Source organism: Propithecus coquereli, unplaced genomic scaffold, assembly GCF_000956105.1.
Source record: "Propithecus coquereli isolate 6110/MARCELLA unplaced genomic scaffold, Pcoq_1.0 Scaffold53, whole genome shotgun sequence".
NCBI classification, from domain to species: Eukaryota; Metazoa; Chordata; class Mammalia; order Primates; family Indriidae; genus Propithecus; species Propithecus coquereli.
In genome coordinates this window covers 4,418,888-4,435,444 of record NW_012151174.1, presented here as the reverse complement: position 1 = coordinate 4,435,444, position 16,557 = coordinate 4,418,888, and the positions used below count along the sequence as shown (strand labels likewise).

General features: G+C 34.5%; 1 protein-coding gene across 1 annotated transcript in view; it reads right to left on the bottom strand.

Moving 5' to 3' along the window:
• The window catches only part of NEK1 (NIMA-related kinase 1), a 207,687-nt gene that overhangs the window by 127,636 nt on the left and 63,494 nt on the right, over positions 1–16,557 (bottom strand). Inside the window, exons 12-13 of the mRNA XM_012656992.1 lie at positions 14,897–15,060; positions 4,925–5,027 (exon numbers count right to left, since the gene is read on the bottom strand). Coding sequence (XP_012512446.1) covers positions 4,925–5,027; positions 14,897–15,060 — 267 coding nt within the window. The remainder of the gene's footprint in view (positions 1–4,924; positions 5,028–14,896; positions 15,061–16,557) is intronic.

Below are 16,557 nucleotides of genomic sequence, written 5' to 3'. Positions count from 1 at the left end.
AAAAAATAGTTCCCTTCCTATAAAAACCTGTAAATGAATGACCAAGACAGCTCTATTCATAATTACCAAAAATTGGAAACAACCCAAATGTCTTTCGATGGGTGAATGGACAAACTGTAGAGCATCCATACAATGGAATACTACTTACTCAGCAACAAAGAGGAGCAAGCTAGTAATATTTACACATGCAACAATTTTCATGAATATCGTTATGGTGCAGGAAAGAAGCTAGTCACAAAAGGTTATGTACTATTATGTACACAGTCCTTGACATAAGGATTTTTTGACTTTACTAAGGTGTGATGGTGACATGCATTCAGTAGAAACCGTACCTCGGGTACTCATAAAACAATTTTCACTTTCAGTGGAGTATTTAATAAATTACATGAGATATTTAACACTTTATTATGAAATAGGCTTTGTGTTAGATGTTTGCCCAACTGCAGGCAATTGTAAGTGTTCTAAGCATGTTTAGGGCAGGCTAGGCTAAGCTGAAATGGGCAGTAGGTTAGGTGTAATAAATATGTTTCAACTAAACGTTATTTTCAACTTATAATGGGTTTATTGAACTATAACCCCATCATAAGTCAAGGAGCATCTGTATTATACGTAAATACAATTTATAAGACATTCTGGAAAAGATGAAAGACACAATGGACGCCCAAGTGTTAGGGGTAAGGGTAGAGTACGACACTAGAAAGATAGTATGAGAGAGTTTGGGGGTGATGGAATTGTCCTGGAACTTGACTGTGGTGGTGGCTACATAAATTTACACATGTATTAAAATTTATAGAACTGGAAAAGAAAAATAAAGTTAATCATACTGTACGATAATTTAAAAAGTAAAAAGAAATGTTCAAAACATAAGGTGCCAACGTATCACCTAGGAAACAACAACTAGAAGGCAGCTAGATAGATGGGATAGAAGTTAGGAAAATAGTCTGAGTTACTGATAGAGATTTTCAAGTCCTCTGGTAGAATTATCAGTGAGATCATCCCAGGATATTATTTACAGTGAGAAAATAACAAGGGCAGAACCCCAAAGAATATCAGCAATTAAAGACTGAGAAGAAGAAAAGAATCCCAAAGAAGATATTAAGAAATTATAGTCAAAGAATTAAAGGGTAAACCAAGAGACTATGGTATCAGAGAAAGAAAAAAGAAATTTTGAAGTAGTAGCTCATGATCAAATGTCACAGAAAGGTCAAGTAAGATGAATTTAAAATGGTCTATTCAAGGATGCCCACTTCCACCACTTTTATACAACATAGTACTAGAAGTCCTAGCCATAGCAATCAGGCAAGAGAAAGAAAAAAAGGGCAACCAAATTGGAAAAGAGGAGGTCAAACTATCCCTGTATGCCAATGATATGATCTTATACCTAGAAAACCCTAAAGACTCCTCCAAAAGACTCCTAGAATTAAACGAATTCAGTAAAGTCTCAGGTTACAAAATCAATGTACACAAATCAGTAGCATTCCTATACACTAATAACAGACAAGGTGAGAATCAAATCAAGAATGCAATCCCACTTATAATAGCTGCAAAGAAAAGAAAATACCCCATCATTAAGGAAAGCACTCACACTGAAAGATCCAGGGAGAACCTGAGCCAGGTCAATGAAAAAAACAACTGAGAAATATTCAAGTGAAATTCAGAAGATCAAGGAGAGAAAACAGTCCCAAGAACTAACAGAAAGGAAAAAGATTCCTTAAAAAGGAACATGATCCAGAACATCACATGTCTCATTAGCAACAATGAAAGTAGGGAGATGAAAAAGCAGACTCTTCAAATAAAATGAACTTCAAACTTAGATTTCTTTATCCAGCCAAATTATCATTCAAGATTCACTTGTAGCCTTGATGAACTAACAGGGACCAGATCTACCCTCCCACCTTAAACAACTAAAAGTCTGAACAAAATATATAAAATAATGGTTTTCAAACACTGAACAACAAGCAGACAGGACAGCAATCCTTGAGAAAAGGGAAAGAAGGGAGGTAAGCCCAAACAACTGACCAACATCATGCCTGGCAAGTACTCAGACTGCAAGACAGAGAAGGCACCCAAACAGCCTGGCAGTCTCCCTGAGTTGGGGAAACAGCATTTGGAGCTTGGAAAGCTGAAGACTAGAATTTCCATGTCAGAGAAGCAAAGAAGAAAGAGCTGCACAGAGAAAGCATGCTCAAGCTCTGAACAGAGTTCCTGGAGTCACCTGCTGATTGACAAGTAGCATATTGTCAATAGTATCTGAAGTTCAATCAGGGCTGCAAAGGTTGCACATTTCCAATAGCCTGCAAGGCAATAAAGCACCGGTACTCAAAGGAGCACTGCCATAGCAGTGGGGGCAAATTAGTACTGAAGACCATTCTGTCCCTGCCTAGCAAAGCTTAAAAGTTAGCCTTGAAAGACTCAAACTATTTCCAAGTAACTTAACTGCATCCCAGAATAAAGACCCAAAGTATTTTAAAAAGACCAAAAACTGCAAGCTAAAATACACAACACCTGGCACGCAATCACAAATTATCAGACATGTAAAGAAGTAGGAAAAGACGACCCTAATGAGGAAAAAAATCAATCAGCAAACAGAGACTTGGAAATGACAAAGATGACAGAATTAGTATTAACAGATAAGGTTAAAACAGCTATTATAATTGTATTCCATTTGTTCAAGAAGGTAAGGAAAAGCATAAATATTATAAAGAGAGACACGGAAGATATAGAAACAATCCAAATCAACTTTAAGAGATAAAAAATACAATATCTGAGATTAAAAATATACAAGGTCTAGATGGGATTAACAGATTAGACACAGTAGAAGAAAAGATTAATGCACTTGAAGACACAGTAATAGAAATGATCCAAAATGAAACACAGAGAGAGGAAATAAAGACTGAAAAAAAATGAAGAGCATCAGTGAGCAGCTGGGAGAGCAACAAGTGGCCTAATGTATGTGTACCGGAGTCCTAGAAGAAGATGGGAAGAGGAAACAGAAAAATGTTTTTGAAGAAATATGAATTTTGTCCAAATTTGATGAAAATTATATACTCACAGACCTGAAAAGCTCAATAAACTCCTGTATAAAATGACCATGAAGAAAGCTACACAAGCCGCATTGTAATCAAAATCAAATCGCTTCCAGCAATAAAGAGAAAATTTTAAAAGCAGTCAGAGAAAAGACATATTACATACAAAGAAAAAAGAATGACAGCAGACTAGTCAGAAAAGGGCGTGCCAGAGGTAAGTGGAGAGCCATCTTCAAAGCACTGTAAAAAAAAACCTTTCAACCTATAATACTATACCCAGCACAAATATTTGTTGAAAACAAACACAAAATACTTTTTCAGACATACAAATGCTTATCAAATTCACTAGCAGACCACAATTATAAATCATCACTTAAGCATGCACAAAATAAGGGCATTTTCCAACAAATCTTTGAAAGTTTCTCTCCTAAAGAATTACCAGAGGATATTCTCCAGCATGAAGAAAAGTAAACTGAGGGGACAATAGTAGGATATAAGGAATAACATTGAGAAAATAAGTTAGTAAATCTTTTTAAGTCCAATAATTGTTTATAAATATTTTAAAGAAAAATTTGTAACCAAAATTTCAGATGCCATTAACATGAAAAATATGGAGAAGGAAAAAGATAGGAGGTTCTTTTCTACTATCTAGAGGAAGGATACAAATACAAATTAATTTCAGATACGAGAAAAACAAATTGAAGTCTGTGTGTTAAAAATATAAAGGGGAACTATTAAAAAATTGAACTATGTTTCTATGACATTATTTCAAAGAAAAAATATCCTACATTGAATAACTACATTAACTCACAAAGATATCACTATGAACTTAGATAAGTAATAAATCTAATTAAGATATATCACCATCTAATCAACCTATTTTGTACGTAAGCGTGATGCTTCACGGGGTGCTGAGCTGACAGAAACAAACATCAGCTGTTCTGTGGACAAAAGGTAAAAAGGCATTTGTGCCTCTACAAGTCAAAACTAGCTTAACCACTGAAATGATTATCTAAAAACTTAATATTTTCTGGGATACATGATTTATTAATAGTTAATTGGCATAAATAGAGGCTTTAATATAATTTGTTTCTAATTACATTAAATGCATAGTTACACATGTAACTATACATGTGAACAAATGTACAGTTACACATACACTTACCCAAACACCTATTTCCCCTTTCTCTTTTAAAATTCTTTGCTATTTAAAAATATTTAAAACTAAAAGATTATTTGGGGAAAAAAAGCCCCAGCAATATAAGAACTTGTTTCTTTAATATGAGTATCTGGGTTGCTATATCCATTTTTACTCTTTAAAGGAACAGCTATGAACTTAACTCCCAATTAACCAAAGAAACAGTAGCATTCCACACTTGGTAAAAAAGAGATAGCAGAAGAGAGGTTAAATAAGACATTCAACTGTTTGGGTTTATTTTTTCTTAAGATATAGGGTCTCATTCTGTTGCCCAGGCTGGAGTACAGTGGCACGATCACAGCTCACTGCAACCTTGAACTCCTGGGCTGCAGAGATCCTCCTGCGTCAGCCTCCCAAGTAGCTGGGACTACAGATGTGTGCCATCACACTCGGCTAATTTTTTTAAAACATTTTTTGTAGAGACAGAGTCTCACTGTGTTGCCCTGGCTGGTCTCAAATTCCTGGCCTCAAGCAATCCTCTCGCCTTGGCGTCCCAAAGTGCTGGGATTACAGGAGTGAGCTACTGCATCAAGCCCAAGATATACGACTTTATAGTCTGTGAATGACTTGAGTATCCTTATTTCCTATTATTGTGCATGGATTGTTAGATTACAATTCCTTTTATTCATACTTACCTTATTCCAGACCTTAATTTGGAATACTAAAAATTCAAAATCTCAAACAAACAAAAAAATCATACCACGTGTCCTTCCGCTCGAGCCTTATTCTGCATAGCTTCACGTTTTCGCTGTAGGAACTCTTCCACTTGTTTAGCTCTTTCTACAGTTAGCTGCCCTTTTTGCCTAATTTGGACAAATTGCAAAGTTAGTAATTCTGAACAATATATATTCCAAGAAATTAAAAATTTTACTTATTCTAAATACTTTTTCGATTGCAGAATATGAAGAAAGGCTGACATGAAATACAAACTTTCTCTTTAATGAACAAATCACAACATATATATCGATATCTACTGACTAAATCACATTCTTTACTATTTTAAATAAAAGTAAAATCTATAATTTTACTCCAAGTCTTAACAAGGTGGTTTTTTTTACATTTGTTTAATCTATTCTACTTATAGACACATAAAATTATTTTAGACTATACTTAGTTATGGAAAAATCTCAATAGTTTCCAAGTTTATTTCAGAACTCTCTATCAAATACAATGAGAATTTTCTCTTCAGTATTGAGGTTAAATGAAAGTAGGATAATAGCAATTTTAAAAATGAACAAAAAGAATGAAAGGTTTACTTAAGTGTGAGTTTTCAAAAATGCAGTAAGAAGCTATGTCTGAATTCCCTGAATATCACAATTATAATATTAAAAAGTAAAATGGTTAGGTTAGGGAAAAATTAAAAGCACAGTTATTTGTTATAATCTTTTCCAACTTTACTATTGTGTCTTTCACTGACAATTATGAAAGAATGTAAACATATTAAGCTTAGATTACAAATAAAAAATATCAATTACAAACATTTTTTGGGCATCTACTATATGCTGCAGTATATCTACGATACACTTAGCAGGTATTATGTTAAGTTTGGAAGATAAAAAAATAAATAAAACCCAGCCCCAGTAATCAGAGAACTCATAGCACAGCACCAACTGCAGTTAATTTTGGAGGTGAGGAAAAAAACTTCCTATAGGCTCTCTTTGGCATCATAACTAAAATATGGTCTCAAAAATACATTAAATAATGTCTTTTCTTTTAGTAAGATTTAAACACTTATAATTTTCATACCCGAAATAATCAAATCTTTGACATTTTTTGGCAACAACTAACTGAAACACATAAAATATTTTAAATATGAAATTAAGCTGTAAAACTTAAAATCTATTCTATTAGGTCATTAAATATGAAATGTCCAATTTCAAATCAAAAGTTTAGTTTATTATGTCTCAAACAAGAAGCAGTGCAATTAATCAAACTATGCACTTAAACTATTGACATGGTTTTGCCATCTTAACGGTAGCTTATTTATGCCAGCAGCCAAGAAGCCTGGAGAGCGAGTGGCAATGAAATTGCTAAAGGCATTTTCCACGGCTTGTTGAGAATTGAATATTTTTCTTTGCAAGAAGTGATCCAAAGCCTGGAAGAAGTGGTAGTCAATTGGTACAAGGTCTGGTGAAGATGGTGGATGATGGAGAGTTTCCAAGTCCAGCCTCTCTAGTTTGAGCAGCGTTATTTGTACAAGAGGTGGAGTGCTGTTTTCCAAGAGGATTGTCCTGTCTCTACTGACCAATCTCAGCTGTTTATTCACAACCATCCTAATCATTCTGTCCAACTTGTTGCAGTAGACATCTGCTGTAATTGATTGACCAGGTGTCATGAAGCTGTAGCGGATAATACCAGTGATGGACCACCAAACAGACACCATCAGTTTTTGTTCACGAATATTTGGTTTTGGACTGTGTTTCAGCACTTCATCTTTATCCAACCATTGTGCCGAACGCTTGCAATTGCCAAAAAGAATCCATTTTTCATCCCACGAAACAATACAGTATAGAAATGGTTCACTCTTAAGTCATGACAGAAAAGAAAGGCAAGCTTCGAGATGATTTCTCTTCTGATGCTCATTTAATACATGCAGTACCTACCTATACAGCTTCTTTACCTTGCCAATTTCTTTCAAATGGTCCAATGTTGTTGGAATAGTAACATCAAACCTTGCTGCTAATACATGCATAGGTCGACAATGGATTCACTTCCACTACAGCTTTTAGCTCATCATTATCCACCTCAAGTAGCCCACATGGCTCATTTTCAATATTAAAATCACCAGAACAGAACTTCTCAAACCATCGACATACTGTGTGTTCAGTAGCCACATCCTTCCCAAACACTTCGCTGATATTTCAAGCTGTCTGTGCAGCATTGGTTCCATGATGGGACTCATATTCAAAAATAACACAAATTTTTGACTTATCCATGGTGTCACAGAAATTGCTCTAAAAAAATTTTGATAGATAATCACAAGCCAAACTGTGTGTTTGAAAGAATGAGGATGTAACGTCACAATAAAAATGAAACAAGAAGTGCCAAAGTGAAATGTCAGAGATATCAACTATTGAATTTAGTACTTAGGGAAATCGGACATTACATACTTAATAATAAATATCACATGCTATGAATGATAGTGGTCTAAGGTTCATTTACCTTATGTGGTAATTAAAAGAGATTCTTATGAAATTTCCATTATAGGAATTTTCTAGGATTAGATAATCTCTGTAGCTGGTTTAAGGGCCTATTACTGTGACTCTCTATTATGTCTGGAAAGCTAATTCTTAATCTAGTTTCACATCACTAAATTCAGAAATACACTTCACCCACACCATGTTGGCTTGAGTGGATTAAGAATAATGAATGACAAATTTGTTTGTGCCTCTGTAGTGCATATGGACTGTCCTCTAGCACTCATAATACGCACTGTATGATTCTGAGATTGATAAGGTATATCGGGTCTGAATGCAATATAATGCAATATATCTCCTACATATATCAAGGCAGGGCTGTATCCCAATCTGTGATAGCCTCATTCACATAAGGCTGGGTCTGAGAAGGGCTGATTAACTTTCAGGTGTGGTGCTCACACACGTCATATGAAACCGAATGGCTACAGATATGGCTGTTTTTGAGGGTCCTGGAAGCTTACACCATCATCTGCAACAAGATAAAATAGCTGATCTCTCTGCTGTGTATCCTGACTACACTGACTTCCTGTTCTAACCTTTGTAGAAGTAAAATATGTTTGACTTCCCATCCTAAGCTAGTCTGTGTCCAGTGTTCACCAGCCTGAACATCCAATTTGCATATGTTAATACAGCAGTTGTAAAGAATTGTTTTACTAAGAACCTGGTCCTATGTACAACAGCTCTTATAGAGTTTCACACCATTTATGCATATATAATACTACTTGTTCTATATATTCCTATGGTTTGTAAGTTTCGCTTCATTGAATAGTTATTTGCTAAGCTGGTTTAAATAAGTACATTTACATTATTGGCTGCTTTCAAACACAATCTTAAAACCTGTTGTGATTTTATTTAACACTATTTCTTTTTTCCTTTCTTTTATTAAACAGATATTTACTGAGTGTCAACTATTTGCTACATTATATCTGTCTAAAAGATGAAAAAAACAGAGTTCCAGGAAGGCAAGTATCATTCAACATAGGAAAATCAATCAGAGTAATATACCATATTAATAGAATAAAGGACAGAATTAATCAATTCTACAATTCCTTTAAAAACCTATAAACTAAGTGTCTTTATTTTCCCCATGCATTATTGTTTACTACTTTATATACACCAAAAAGAAAAACCTATAACTCATATTCTTATTTCTCTCTAAGGTAGTAAAAACTATGCTAAACCAGAGACAAAAACTATATATTTGTGCCAGGCTCATGGAGATAAAAAGGAAATAGTCAATTTAATTCTTGATAGTCATTCTCTTCATTGAACATTATTAACAATTCATATGAGCATGAAAATTAGATTGTATCTTTTGAGTTCCAGAATTACACCACGTAAAAATCAGTAAAAGTTTGACCTGGATTAATAACAAAAGGATGATAATATAAATACAAATATACAGTAAGAAATCAGAAATTTGGAAAGTAAAATATAAAGACATTAAAATGGGCCAAAAAGTATATATTAAGAGGATAGGATATATCAAACAATAAGATAATACAACTATGGTGTTCTTTTATTGAGAAATAAATGTTCTAAGACAAACTTTTCTTTTTCCTTTTTTTTACTCTGACAAGAAAAGGGAGGAAGAAATAAGTTATTTTCTTTCCCTTTCTTACTGTAAATGCATGAATAATGCGTGGGTCAAATTCTTTACTGATAAGAACAATTTAAAATTTTTGAAGGATGATTATAAATGGAATATTTTAGGAGGCACAGACAATATAAAAATGGTAACAGATAATCTGAGAAATAAAAATGAGTCAATACTGTTTAAGGTAGAAGAGTTGGGGTGGTATAGGGTTAATGAGATGAAAAAATGATGTAGAGGGTTTATTCATTAAGTTTCCTCTTCTGTTTAAGGGGCATAACGTCTACCCGACGGAATGGAATTGCTGTCAGCTTTACCCACACTAAAGGAAGCGGTGCAGAGAAAAAGACTTGGAAAAGTCAAAGCACTATAAAAACCTATGTGTTAGGAGGCACTCAATAATTTACTATAAAGTGCTCCCACATGGCTTGAACTCCTAATATTAAAAAGCTAATAGAAGACGTATGTTATTAAGACATGGGCGTCAGCAAAGTCAGACTAGCCAGAGCCACTGATCAGAAAGGAAGAGGAAAAGTAGTATCTTAAAGAAGGAACAGGCAAATACGGGTGATCCAAAACATGAGGAGAAGAGAATTTGAAAGAGTCCTAAATGACTACAGATTTCAGTTTGCCGATTCAATTTTTTTTTTATTAATAAAGCCAGCATTCAAACCCATGCTGATTCCGTTTTAATCAGGGAAAAGAACTGATGAGGAATGACAACATATGAGTTACGATAACCAAAAATTATGACAGTGTGGAAAGATGTTTTCTAATGCCAATGACCACTAAAAAGTACAGCACAAAAGAATCACAATACATTCAGCCTGGAAGAGACCTTGGGTATTAATACTAGTCCAACTTTACACTGAATAAAGCATCACTGCCATCTAAATACCCCTGACACATTGTCATTTAAACCTCTGGTTAACGCTGCCAGTTTGAAGATACTTGTTACATCTCACAATGGTCCACCCCTTGAACAGCTCTCATACTGGACTGAAATGTGTCTCTACTTCTCTTAGTCACAATCATTCTACCTTGTAGAAATATAAGTCTGATTTCTCTTCTGTATGACAAGCCAGTCAATTCATCCAAGCCTGCTCCTTTAACCAGGCTTTCTGCAACGGTGCCAACATTCTGACCGTCATTGTTCCTCATACAATGTTTCAAGCCTTAGTAAAGTCAATACAGTAGGACAGTTAAGTGAGTGAGCTTATTAGGAACCAAACTGTCCAGCTTCAACTCCTGGTTTCACTAACAGTTATGTGAACTTCAATAAATTACTTAATCACGCAGTGTCTTAATTTCTTTATCTGTAAAACAGCAAGAATAATAATTCTTGCCTTACAGCACTGGTGATGATTAACACATTGACTGCCACACTAGAAAAAGAATTTTTTCCCTGGGGCCACAGTGTTTTATTAAAACAAAATGATTCTTTCTAATTTGTTATTTTTTATTGTTTTCTGTGTGTGAGTTATATGCAACACAATCCACGTTTTCAGAATTAAATTGTCAATGTTAATTGTAACAATAAGAACATCAACAAGTAAAATTTTCACAAACCAACTGCAGGGTTTTGCTTCACAAGGCCCCGGGCTCAAAACTAGCCTGAGTTAACTACAACTCACATGGAAGTTAATGTGTTAATAATATATTAATTACCATTATTTTCAGTAGTTGTGTTCTATAAAGTCACCACAAATACTGACGTAGCAAATATTGAACCACTGCTCCTAGGGGAAATAGAGAGTTAGATTCCTGCGAGGCTCTTGTCATATCATTTTTGTCAAATGATTAATAGATAACCTTACTATATGTACACTTTCGTTTAAAGAAACCTAATTTTATATATATTGTGGATTCATTAACATTAAACTCACCGCCAACGACACTATAAACCAACGCCTGAATGAAGTTAGATTATCTGACACACATATTTTCTCCCGAAGGCAAATCACAGCCTCTCACACTTAGGATCACGGACAGCATTTCACCACTATGCTTGCAGGCCATTTTAAATAGTGAAATCACCAAACAAAATGTACAAAAACGCAAAAAACGTGGTGCTAAATCGACCACAAAAAGGACATTTGTTTATAGTATGAAGGTTGAAACACGAGGGAAGAGCAGCGTCTTGTTAAGTAACCCTCAGCTGGGAACCTGTACGTTGGTGACGCAAACTTTTTACTGTTCTGAGCATGCCCATGAATGACCACGAAAGTGCTGTGAGTATTGATCCTGGGTTATAAATAAATTTTGGCAAGTAGGCAAATTCACAGAGAACCCACGAATAATGAGGACTGACTCGATACGTAAAAAAAGAACGGGTCCTGGCACAGCTGCCCGATTAAATATTAGCTGCTGCTTTGTACTATTGTCATCCTCATCACCACTATTCGCTATTCTTACAGACATTTAGCTGTCAGTACCCTGCTGCGTAACCAGTACAGACTACAGGAAGCACTTCATCTCCTATACTTCTTTGATTTTAAACTTTATATTTTTTAAAAACTTCTTTAGTTTCTAAGAAGTTATTGGTACTGGACAGCTGGGGCAGTAAAATGGGCACTACCATATACTGTTAGATTGAGTATAAAGTAGCACAACTTTTCTAGAAAGAAAATAACACTTCTTTCTAGAACCTTCTTGAAGAACACAATTTACCAAATCCTTTAACCTAGTAATTGCCCTTATAAGATTTGATTTTACAGAAATGATAAGAAATGAAGAATGAAATGTGGCAGAAGAGTGTTCAAACAAGTGAAAAATTACAAACAACTTGTTACATTAGGGGATTTGTTAGATAAATCATGGCACATTCAGGTACTGGAATCTTATGCAGACACTAAAAATCCCTTGAAAATAATTTTAACATAGGAAATACGTATGGGAACAATGTTAAATTTAAAAAGATACAAATTTGTACAGATGACTTAATTTCCACTATCTATGAAAAAATATGTAAAAAAGAATGCAACAAAATGCATTCAGAGCATACAGTGGCTGCCTCTGTAGAGATTAGGAATTATTTCCTCTCCTGTGTCCTAATACTCTCTTATACATTCCAGTTTTTCTAAAACTAACCTATATCACTTGGCAAGCAGAAAAACAAGACAAAAAAGCCTCTTGTGACTTTCCTTCAAGTTTTCTTTTTTCCTGGGCAAAAAAGAAAAAAGAGGTATGAAAGTGTGATCACAAAGCCTAGGTGACAGGACAATGACAAGGTAGTTAGCTGCTGGTATTTTAAAACAGAAATACACGAGCATTCTTGAATTCAGCAAAGGAAACAGAATTAAAAGGAAATCTGAGGATGAGAGGAAGAAAAAAAGATTAAATGTCTTTGTGCAAAGCAAAACATTAAGGGGCAAAGACAATTAGTTTAAGTTGGAGGGAAGAGTGAAAGGTGTTGATCCATGACAGTGGAAAGGATTATAGTATTTACATAAATGTAAGACAAAGAGTACTAGTGATATGTACTATGTAGATTAGGAGAATCTCATACACTCAGTAGTTAAATCATTTCCTTTCAAATGATTACCAGCTATAAGGTCATTTTTATTCTTACAGCAAAATATAATTACCCTAGTTTGAAGGCTTTTCTAGTATATTCCTTTTTCATTTACAAGAAATTTCACGAAGAAACATTCTTAACATGTTTCAGTTTGCTAATTTATGAAATTCTTTTTCCCTAACTTAACCTATTGAAGTATATACTCCACAATGGTAAAAGAAATAAATTTGATTTCTCAATATTAAACTGTGAAATCAATATACGTTTTTTAAAAAGCTATAAAGCTATCCTAATTAGACAGAAGAATTACCACATGAAGCCAATATTACCCTCTTATTACTATGAGGCCAGTGTTACCCTAATACCAAAATCAGACACAAAGACATTATAAGGAAAAAAAAAAACTACAAACCAATATCTCTCTCATGAATATAAATACAAAAATCCTGAACAAAATATCAACAAATCAAATCCAACAATGTATAATTAGAATTATACATCACGACCAAGCAGGATTTCTCAGGTATGCAAGGCTGTTTGACAGATAAAAATTAATTAATGTAATCCATCACATGGACAAGCTAAAGAGGAAAAAAAAATCACATGATCATATCAATAGATACAAATGAAAAGCACCTGATAAAATCCAACATTCATTCATAATAAAAAAAATCTCAGGAAACAAGAATATAGGGGAACTTCCACAAATTCATAAAGAAGATCTACAAAAAACTTATACCTAACATCATACTTAATGGTGAGAAATTTGAAGCTTTCCTGCTAAGATCAGACACAAGAAAAAGATGTCCTTTCTTAGCACTGCTCTTCAATATCATATCAGAAGTTCTAGCTAATGCAATTAAGACAAGGAAAGAAAACATAAGGTATAGTATAGAGATCGGGAAGGAAGAAATCAAACTGGCTTTGTTCACAGATGACATTTTTGTCTATGTAGAAAATCCAAAAGAATCGACAAAAAAATTCATGGAATTAATGTGATTATAGCAAGGTTGCAGGATACAAGGTTAATATACAAAAGTAACTTGCTTTCCTATAAAATAAACAAGTGGAATTTGAAATTAAAAACACATTATCATTTACATTAGCACCCTCAAAAATGTAATATGTAGCTATAAATCTAACAACACATGTGCATATCTATATGAGAAAACTACAAAATGCTGATGAAAGATGTCCAAGAAGAAGTAAACAAAAGGAGAGATGTATATGTGTGGGGAAGGAGTATACAGGAATACTGCACTTTCCACTCAGTTTTGCTGTGAACCTAAAGTTGCTCTAAAAACAAAGTGAACCTATGATTAGCTTCACATCTCAGGCTTCTGTATATAATTTGTAATGTATTCATAATGTTAATTTATATTTACCTCAATAATTTATCTCTGCTCAATTATATATCAATCATCTTTTATAATGGGGGAGGGAATCATAAAGATTTTTATAACACTTGATGATATTCTTAAAATCAACACAAGGAAAAGACGATATGACTAAATTGTCACAAAACCTCATCTGTTCTTCCATAACTCACCAGAATGTTTTACAGAATAGGAATGTCGAAGAAAACTCACATGCATACTTAAGAAAAAAAGAACTACGTAAGTTACAGCCACTGACAGTTACCATTATTAATTTAACAGGAGAAAAGAAAAAAATCTGATGAACAGAATCACGAAGAGGTATAAATCAGAGACGAATGTGAAGAGAAAACATGCTAAGACAACAAAGAGAAAAGTGGGCTTCTAAGTGATGAGGAAAAGGAAGACAAAAAAACATGCTTTGGAGTTCTGCATAAAGTGTGATTTCATTTAAACTTATATTCTGATTTATTTAAAACAAGCGAATGAAACATATTACAACCATATGTTGGCTGAAAAGTTATTTGTTCATTTAAATAGTTATTTTCAGCCAAAACATATAAGTAAGACACAAAACTCAGGCGGAACGGAAGAGCTACATGCTTGCATGATGTAATCAAGGGCCAAGTTTGCACCTGGGAAAATTACTGCATCCAGGAGGCAGAAAATATTCCACGTGAAGAATGGAGAAACATCTACAAAGTGTAGGTACTAAGCTATACATGACAAAAGACAAAATCACACACAAGGATGAATCATGGATCATCACATTCCAACCTGTTTGTACTGGCTTGTTTAGACACGGCCTTCAATCCTTTCAAAGTTTTTCTAATAGCATCAGCAGCAGGGAAATGGTGACGACCTGCAGCCCCACTAGGGAATCCTGGACGAACTCCAGGCAGAATTCCTCTGTAGATAAATATGCATAGTGACTTTCATTATTTCTCTCAAGCAAAGCATAAGCAACTTCTGCAGAACACAGCCTTACCTTTCCAGAAGCCCTCGACCACGCAGGTCTCCTTTCCATTTGGCCTCATTCTCTTCTGCTCTTTGTTGCTGCATTTGATCAAAAATGGCATGGTAATGTTCATACTGTCCTCGAGGAGAAAAAGATGATGGAGCTATGGCCCCTCCACAGCCAATAAAGGGAGCCTGGGGATTAAACAAAGAGCTCTCAGTATTTATCTTGCAAGGTTAAAAGGTCTGTACTATCCTCAAAAGAAAATTTCAATGCTTGACTTTTTACAGGTAATTATGTAATACAAACATATTAATAAACATAAAGCCTAAAGCTGGGTAGTAGCCTTTAAAAAAACATTGTTTTGTGTGTGAAGTGATAAGAACAGAAGCCAGAGTACTGAGAGTAAAGGAGGAAAAGCTTCCAGGTGATAACATCTTAAGGAAGAAGTCTGGATAAGAAAAGATAAAAAGAAAAATATTAGAATCAAATAAAGGAAACATCAATGTAACCCAATAAGATCAAATTTGTTTTAACATCTTGGCACAGTAAGTTGCACAAAATTTTATAAAAAAGCATGATTTTTGAAAAATCAGTACAAGGCACTTTGGGAGGCCAGGTGTTTAAGACCAGCCTGGGCAACACAGCAAGATCCCTATCTCCACAAAAAACATAAAAATAATTAGCCAGGCATGGTAGCATGTGCCTGTAGTCCCAGCTACTCAGGAGGCTGAGGCAAGAGGATCTGTTGAGCTCTCAAATTCAAGGTTACAGTGAGCTGTGATTGGGCCAGTGCACTTCAGCCTGGGCAACAGAGTGAGATTTTATTTAAAAAAAAAAAAAAATATCAGTACACGATAAATATAGATTAACTGATTAAAGATGTTCAAATAATGAAATTAAAATTGCTAGAAATAGGAAAGAAAAATAATTAGGCAAGAAACTCTATCAAGGGGTCCTCACATACGTCCTTAAAATATGCATCTCAAGTCAAAAAACAGAATCCTGTTACATCTCCAAAGAAACTGGTTACTCTTTGGGTTTAATCTAGTGCTAATATCATTTTAACTTGACTTTGTTGTTTCTCTTCAGCAAAAACAACCATATGTAAACATCTCTGAAGATGCTTATATTCAAAATAATGTTGAAAATACTGTATTAGAATACTAAAGCATTATGTTCTTTTGAGGTATAATCCATACAATAAATAAAAGTCACAAATTAGAAACACAGATTGATGAATTTGTTTTTGAGATGGGGTCTCACTAGGTTGCCCAGGCTGGTCTTGAAATCCTGGGCTCTAGGGATCCTCCCATCTCAGCCTCCCAAGTAGCTGAGACTACAGATGCGTGCCTGGTTGATGGATTTTTGACAAATATGTATACTCACGTAACCATCACCACAATCAAAAGCATATCTATTACCCAGAGAGTTCCCTCATGTTCCTTTGCAATCAATGTTCCCTCACTGCCAGGAACCACTGATTTGTTTTCTGTCACTATAGATGGGATTTGCCTTTTCTATAACATCATATAAATGAAACCATAAATATGTACTCTTGCCTGGTTTCCTTCCCTCAATAGGTTTTTGAGACTGATCCACGTTGTTGCATGTATAAACAGGCTACTCTTTTTTTATTGCTAAATAGCATTCCAATGTAATTTCAAATGATAGATACACCTCTTATATAT